The sequence below is a fragment of the Nanorana parkeri genome, unplaced genomic scaffold, assembly GCF_000935625.1.
Source record: "Nanorana parkeri isolate BGI_ZX_2015 unplaced genomic scaffold, ASM93562v1 scaffold373, whole genome shotgun sequence".
Taxonomy (NCBI): domain Eukaryota; kingdom Metazoa; phylum Chordata; class Amphibia; order Anura; family Dicroglossidae; genus Nanorana; species Nanorana parkeri.
In genome coordinates, this window is record NW_017306641.1 from 282,848 (window position 1) to 291,430 (window position 8,583).

An 8,583-nucleotide genomic window follows, 5' to 3' on the forward strand; every position below is an offset into this window, starting at 1 on the left:
AATAAATCGAAATATTTTATTTAGGGGTTCAGAAAGCAATTTTGTGTCCAATGGATTGAAATACTGGGGGCTTTAACCACTTTAGTACTACATAAACATCCGGTACTAAAGTGATTGAAACTAGCATTTTTTTTTATTCTGCAGGGCCTCTACTTTCAGAAAATATACCGTTGTTTGGGGGTTTAAAGTAGTTTTCTAGCTGAAAAATTCAGATTTTAACATGTGTGCAAACATTTAAAAAAAAATGTTCTGGTAGATAATGTGGTTACTTTATTGTTATGAATGATGTCTAGCTTACATATTTTTTCTTGTGGCAGCCAAAAGGAGTGATGTTCATTACAGTAGATGAGAGATTTACAAATTACTAGACTATGCAATGGCTATGACAAGCCTTTAAAAAGTGGAGAAGTTTGTAAACCGCATACCAGCTGAACAAAGTGAGTTCAAAGGGTTATAATAAATACTGCCATCAAATCTGCCAGCAGAGCAACCAAAACTCAGTATTCATACATTTTATGTGAAGAACTGTGCACACTGCTTTCTGAAAACACACTTTCATTCATGTAAATATTTGAAGAAAAAGCTTTGCAAAGCAGCGCTGAATCTAAACTTGTAACATAACACAGTACCTCTATCCCGCGTCCCGTCCAGCTCACTGGCGTCACTGGTTGCCAGGAGCTAGGCGGGATGCCAGTCAGAGTGTCCCACTCAGCTCCTGGCAACCACTGACATCAGTGAGCTGGCCAGGATGCCGGGCCAGAGTGTCGCAGTTTGCTAAGAGCTCCACGTGATCCAATAAGATTCCACCTGAGGCATCCACATTATAGGGAAGCCCCTGTTCACCAAACATTCACTGCAAGTAAATCTTCCAGGTGCATGTGTTAAATGACAGTGACTGATTCAAAGCCAGTGAAGTTTCATGAAAGTCACATTTACTGCTTTATAAAGATGCCCCATAATGTGTGTGGGGGAAAAAAAACACTTCCTGGTGATCGGGTGCCCTTCCCTCTAACAGTCATAAAGATTGATTCAGCACATGGTATTAGGAGTATGTGGTGATTCTTTCTTGCTAGCATGACAGGATGGAAGACGCGCATTAAAAAAAGTCTGGGTGGTTAGTTTAATACATTTGTGACCCTACTGTGAATTAACCTCCTGCCAGGCAGGTCCCAATTGTATGAAAATAGTAATAAAAGTTTTTTTTTCCCATGAAGCTCCCAGGTAGTAGGTTTATTGCCTGAGTGGCTGGTCACATGATCACCATAGTTAACCAGTTACCTGCTTTCATTCGTAATCGCCTTTCTTTTCACTTATAGCAGTTGTGAAGAAAGAAGGGATTTGTGTTACTTGCAAAGTCAAAATAAATAAATAAATACAATTATATAAAAAAGTGATTAAAAAATAATGAGATATATTTGGTTTTACAAGGTTATATAATAGGTTAGTGTTTACATTGAGACACATTAATTAATTATTTAATTAGTGTTAGGTCAATTAATAATTTTTAGGGGGTTATTCACAAAGCAGCCGAGTGAATTACCCAGCCGAAGTGACGTGAGCCGAACTACGTCCGGCTATTCACTCCGACTCAGTACGGCTGATTTCAGCCATACATCGCCTGCCTTTGGCTGCACTTCGGCTGGCCGAAGTGCAGAAGGACTTTGACTCAGCCGATCCAACATCTGGATCAGCTGACCCGAAGCTCTGGCAGCTCACTCGCTGCCGTTCGCCCTTATTCACAAAGGGGTTGAACGGCAGTGAATGAATAGTGAATGCTGAGCAGAATTCGGCTCGACTTTTTGGCTCTGTGGTACCGAGCAGAATAGAAAATCAATGAAAATAGTTTGGAAAAAAAAGGTTGAAATGTTTTTTAAAAAATTTAAAGTGTAAAAATAAATAAAAATTAGGGCTGGTAATGATTAAAATTTTCATGTTCGATTATTAGAAATTTTCTTTAATCGATTAATCGATTAATTTTGACGCACATACAGATCCATTTACATTGGCTTACACACAGCACAGCAATGAAGTAATAAAATGAACTAGGATCACACTAATCCAGCATGATATTAATCTCACGTGCCCCACTCAATATGGCAGCCGCTTGGGTGGGGCAACTCAGAATAATAACGTGCTGGATTAGTGTGATCCTAGTTCATTTTATTACTTCATTGCTGTGCTGTATGTGTATAGGCCAATGCCTTGGCTGGCGCTCGTGCAGAACAAGTACTCACCAGCCCAAGTGGCTCCGTCGGCTAACGAAGGGAAGGGGGGAGGAGTCCGGTGACGTCACGAACATCAACATCACCTGACTCCTCCCCCTTCCATTCATTAGCCATCACGGACATCGACGTCATCGGACTCCTCCCCCTTACCTTCGTTAGCCAACGGAGCCACTTGGGGAAGGGGGGAGGAGTCCGGTGACGTCGATGTCCGTGACGTCACCGGATCTTCGACAGGATTCCCGGAAGCCGGCGGAGAGGTGAGTGTTTTCATTTTTGATCAAAATTATTTTAATTGATCAAAAATTTAACAATTAATCGAGAAATTAATCATTCATTTCCGCAGCCCTAATAAAAATAAATAAATAATCCGGCCAAAGAACAACAACTAGGCTCCGCCCAGTTGTTATTGTTTAATGACAGTTCAGCATCCCGAGGTCATTTGGGGACGCTGATCTGCCATTACAACTGGGCGAAAGCAACTCATTTTGTTTGTTTCTATGCTTATTTAAAGGTATTGGCTTGAAATAAAGCTGCATTCGGTAAAAGCATTATGGAGACAAGTCTGTATTTTACCTTGCACTCTCTGTAGCTTGGGTTTGGCGAATGTCATTGGCAGATTTAAAGGAATGAAGTGCTCATGATTGCAGATGGTTTGTAGAAACTCAAATTTGTATTCACTTAATATCTACAAAGAAAGGAAAAAAGAAAAGTAGGTTACATGGCATTTGGTTTGGGCCTACAGCAAAACTCCAGATGTTTCAGGCAACAGTATAAGTACAGCTACTGTAAACTGCTAGTGGAACATTGTAAACGAGCTGATAACAAAGTCCACTCATTTTACCTTTAGTTTATATTTCATATGTTCCCTTTGCTGCCAAGAGTTTACACTTTTTCAAACAGTTTCTAGATGAATATAAATTATGCAATTCCATCTCATTCTTCAGGCAACAGCACAATATACGGTACTTATAATAGTATTGCTATGGGGAACAAAGCTGGGAAATACAAGAAGCTGTCTGAGAGACAGAAGAATTTAAAATGTAATTTTTCAGTGGATATAGCTTATACGATTCATTTTTCTTGTGTGACAAGAAGAAATATCATATATTTTGTACAAGTAACATCGTTTAACCCCTTCATGACTGAGGCCTTTTTTTCATTTTTTGTACCCATGTTATATTCCAACTTTTAGGCCTGAAAATTACTTAAACCCCCCAACATTATATATTTTCTGAATGCCAAGACCCTATAGAATAAAATGGTGGTAGTTGCAAATTTTTATGTTGCGCAATATTAGCGCAACTCCTTTTTAAACCCCAATACTTAGTGAAAAATTTAATTAAATGCCCCAAAACACAACAAAATACCCATTTTTTAAATGAAATATAAAATATGAGGTTACAACGAGTAAAACGATACCCGACATGCCCAGGTTACAAATTGCGTGCATCCGTAAAACGGCGAAAAACCCCAGTAGGTGATTCTTTCTTGCTAGCATGACAGGATGGAAGACGCGCATTAAAAAAAGTCTGGGTGGTTAGTTTAATACATTTGTGACCCTACTGTGAATTAACCTCCTGCCAGGCAGGTCCCAATTGTATGAAAATAGTAATAAAAGTTTTTTTTTCCCATGAAGCTCCCAGGTAGTAGGTTTATTGCCTGAGTGGCTGGTCACATGATCACCATAGTTAACCAGTTACCTGCTTTCATTCGTAATCGCCTTTCTTTTCACTTATAGCAGTTGTGAAGAAAGAAGGGATTTGTGTTACTTGCAAAGTCAAAATAAATAAATAAATACAATTATATAAAAAAGTGATTAAAAAATAATGAGATATATTTGGTTTTACAAGGTTATATAATAGGTTAGTGTTTACATTGAGACACATTAATTAATTATTTAATTAGTGTTAGGTCAATTAATAATTTTTAGGGGGTTATTCACAAAGCAGCCGAGTGAATTACCCAGCCGAAGTGACGTGAGCCGAACTACGTCCGGCTATTCACTCCGACTCAGTACGGCTGATTTCAGCCATACATCGCCTGCCTTTGGCTGCACTTCGGCTGGCCGAAGTGCAGAAGGACTTTGACTCAGCCGATCCAACATCTGGATCAGCTGACCCGAAGCTCTGGCAGCTCACTCGCTGCCGTTCGCCCTTATTCACAAAGGGGTTGAACGGCAGTGAATGAATAGTGAATGCTGAGCAGAATTCGGCTCGACTTTTTGGCTCTGTGGTACCGAGCAGAATAGAAAATCAATGAAAATAGTTTGGAAAAAAAAGGTTGAAATGTTTTTTAAAAAATTTAAAGTGTAAAAATAAATAAAAATTAGGGCTGGTAATGATTAAAATTTTCATGTTCGATTATTAGAAATTTTCTTTAATCGATTAATCGATTAATTTTGACGCACATACAGATCCATTTACATTGGCTTACACACAGCACAGCAATGAAGTAATAAAATGAACTAGGATCACACTAATCCAGCATGATATTAATCTCACGTGCCCCACTCAATATGGCAGCCGCTTGGGTGGGGCAACTCAGAATAATAACGTGCTGGATTAGTGTGATCCTAGTTCATTTTATTACTTCATTGCTGTGCTGTATGTGTATAGGCCAATGCCTTGGCTGGCGCTCGTGCAGAACAAGTACTCACCAGCCCAAGTGGCTCCGTCGGCTAACGAAGGGAAGGGGGGAGGAGTCCGGTGACGTCACGAACATCAACATCACCTGACTCCTCCCCCTTCCATTCATTAGCCATCACGGACATCGACGTCATCGGACTCCTCCCCCTTACCTTCGTTAGCCAACGGAGCCACTTGGGGAAGGGGGGAGGAGTCCGGTGACGTCGATGTCCGTGACGTCACCGGATCTTCGACAGGATTCCCGGAAGCCGGCGGAGAGGTGAGTGTTTTCATTTTTGATCAAAATTATTTTAATTGATCAAAAATTTAACAATTAATCGAGAAATTAATCATTCATTTCCGCAGCCCTAATAAAAATAAATAAATAATCCGGCCAAAGAACAACAACTAGGCTCCGCCCAGTTGTTATTGTTTAATGACAGTTCAGCATCCCGAGGTCATTTGGGGACGCTGATCTGCCATTACAACTGGGCGAAAGCAACTCATTTTGTTTGTTTCTATGCTTATTTAAAGGTATTGGCTTGAAATAAAGCTGCATTCGGTAAAAGCATTATGGAGACAAGTCTGTATTTTACCTTGCACTCTCTGTAGCTTGGGTTTGGCGAATGTCATTGGCAGATTTAAAGGAATGAAGTGCTCATGATTGCAGATGGTTTGTAGAAACTCAAATTTGTATTCACTTAATATCTACAAAGAAAGGAAAAAAGAAAAGTAGGTTACATGGCATTTGGTTTGGGCCTACAGCAAAACTCCAGATGTTTCAGGCAACAGTATAAGTACAGCTACTGTAAACTGCTAGTGGAACATTGTAAACGAGCTGATAACAAAGTCCACTCATTTTACCTTTAGTTTATATTTCATATGTTCCCTTTGCTGCCAAGAGTTTACACTTTTTCAAACAGTTTCTAGATGAATATAAATTATGCAATTCCATCTCATTCTTCAGGCAACAGCACAATATACGGTACTTATAATAGTATTGCTATGGGGAACAAAGCTGGGAAATACAAGAAGCTGTCTGAGAGACAGAAGAATTTAAAATGTAATTTTTCAGTGGATATAGCTTATACGATTCATTTTTCTTGTGTGACAAGAAGAAATATCATATATTTTGTACAAGTAACATCGTTTAACCCCTTCATGACTGAGGCCTTTTTTTCATTTTTTGTACCCATGTTATATTCCAACTTTTAGGCCTGAAAATTACTTAAACCCCCCAACATTATATATTTTCTGAATGCCAAGACCCTATAGAATAAAATGGTGGTAGTTGCAAATTTTTATGTTGCGCAATATTAGCGCAACTCCTTTTTAAACCCCAATACTTAGTGAAAAATTTAATTAAATGCCCCAAAACACAACAAAATACCCATTTTTTAAATGAAATATAAAATATGAGGTTACAACGAGTAAAACGATATATAAAATCAAGTCCGTACTCTTTTGAAGTGATGATGCCATGGTACTTTAAATATGTTGATCATTAGAACAACATTCAGCTACTGGCTATTATAAAATGTTTATACAGAAACTGTTCCAATATTTGATTGTAACTGACCATAGAAAAAGCAAACACTGTACTATAGAAGAAAAGTAGATAGTCTGAACTTGTAATACAAATCAATATTTGCAGCATGATAATCTAAAGTGTTCTGTTTTGAAAGAAGCAAGGGTAAAAAAGTAAATGTATGCTTAGCTTAACCTGTTGAACTGAGTGTCCCTTCAGTTCTGAATTGTAAAGCACTCAGCTATGCAAATAGTGACCCCTGATGAGCCTGCCTGGGAGCTACAGATTTTAAAGGTTATGTAAAAGTACATCTAGGTACCTTGTTTGCACTGGTGTTTAGTAGTTTACTATTTTATTAAAATTTACATGTAAGCAATTATACAACAGAACTCAAAAGATGATCTATCAAGACCCAAAGCTATGCTAACATTGAATGTGTAGTGTAAAAGAAAACCCTACACATTTTTAAAGAATTGTAATTTCACTGGGGATCCACAGCAGAATATTTGTGAAAATATTCACATGTCTGTATGTAGCGAATATATGATCATTTGTATGGAATCAAATTTAAAAAAAAAAAATCACAGGAATTAGAAATTAAACTATAATTTTAATTATCTTTTTTGAGAAAAATGTAACATAAAATGGCAGGCCATTCTACAACTAAGAATCTTTTATTAGAATTTTATTATACTACAAATTGCTCAATAATTATTGTTTAGTTATTTTATTGCTATAAGTTGGGTGTGGACTATTGAAGGAAGTGGCAGTGGCTAGTCAGATATGAAGAAAGCCTCTCTTGAAGCCTGGTATTTGGGGGTATAACTGCTAATTTCTTCATGAATGTAAACCTTAACAATGAACCTTTCTGATTTGCTACCTGTAGGTCTTTTGAATATATCATTATAAGCATTTAATTATATCTGTTAGATAAGTGCAAACAATACCTGTTGATCTTGTCAGATATTCCAAGTTATCCCATGCTCTGTGAGGACTTCCTGGCTTATCTCAGAGAGGCCCTTTAGTTGTTATCATGGACTACAGAATGATCAGTGTCTGTTTTGTAGTATAGACTCGAGGGTGAGTCTGAGTAATTTATTAAAAGACAACTGGGAGTGCTGACAACACTCAGTCTACAAAAATGCTGTGTGTTGTCAGCCCACACTAGGCCTTACGAGCGGAGAGCATTTTCAGCAGATCAAATGGGTATTTTTCTGTACTTGCAGGGTCTATAAAGGGGTAAAACACAGGAAAATGTACATGCATTGCAGAGATGTACTTTATAGTGTATTTCCACTTTCCCAGCCAAATTGGCATAACTCATATTTTATATGTGGTATATGTTCCCATTCACATAGCATACGCTTCAAAAATATTTAAGAACACTTGTAGTTTAAATTGTTTTTACTTGGGTTAGGGTTTCTTGGCTTCTTTAGATTTAACATTTTTACTTGCTTCTCCTTCCTTGTAATGTGAGGAGGGGTTGTGAGGGGTGAGGGGTTTGTTCATTATAGTTTGAAAAGTAAATCTCAACACTGGCTGTCCTAACAAAAAGTTAAAGGATTACAGTCCTGGCTTCTCCATTGTATGTTATTGAAATTGAGGACAGAAACACAATCCTCAAATTTCAGTCCTGCGCCTTTCCATAAGGACAGATCTTTGTGAATGTTGCCTGCTGCAACATCTAAAAGGTAAAAAATATTTTTTATACCAATATTTTTTGTCATGTTGCGTGAATGGAAACACCTAACATATAGAGGGGTTTTCTCAAATTTGTAAACAAATAAATCTGCGCTTCTGGAAAAATAAAATTTAGTAATAAATTAAATTAATTAAATTAATAAAGTAAGAATAAATGTGAATAAATGTGAATAAATGTGAATAGTTATACCCCAAGCTGCTCTGAAAAAGGTGGAACCTAGTATGATCAAAAGAAACAAAGCGCTAAAGGTAGCTGTATGAGCAAAAGAATAAGCTATAATTGATTCTGGCGAGGTCAGTATGGAAGCTAATATAAAAGTATAAAACAGGACTAGCTTCATAAACAAGTATAGATATAACCAGTCTAACCAAAATACAAAAATCAATTAAAACCACTAAAATTCATTCAGATGGAATAAATAAACGAACAATGTTTAAAACGTCAAAATCAGTGTCCAATGCTTAAAAAATCCAAGTGAAAGGTGGTTTCCATGTGCAAATATAA

At 37.5% G+C, this 8,583-nt stretch overlaps 1 protein-coding gene across 1 annotated transcript in view; it reads right to left on the minus strand.

Moving 5' to 3' along the window:
* The window catches only part of DOCK11 (dedicator of cytokinesis 11), a 197,325-nt gene that overhangs the window by 103,378 nt on the left and 85,364 nt on the right, over positions 1 to 8,583 (minus strand). Inside the window, exon 30 of the mRNA XM_018558995.1 lies at positions 5,446 to 5,557. Coding sequence (XP_018414497.1) covers positions 5,446 to 5,557 — 112 coding nt within the window. The remainder of the gene's footprint in view (positions 1 to 5,445; positions 5,558 to 8,583) is intronic.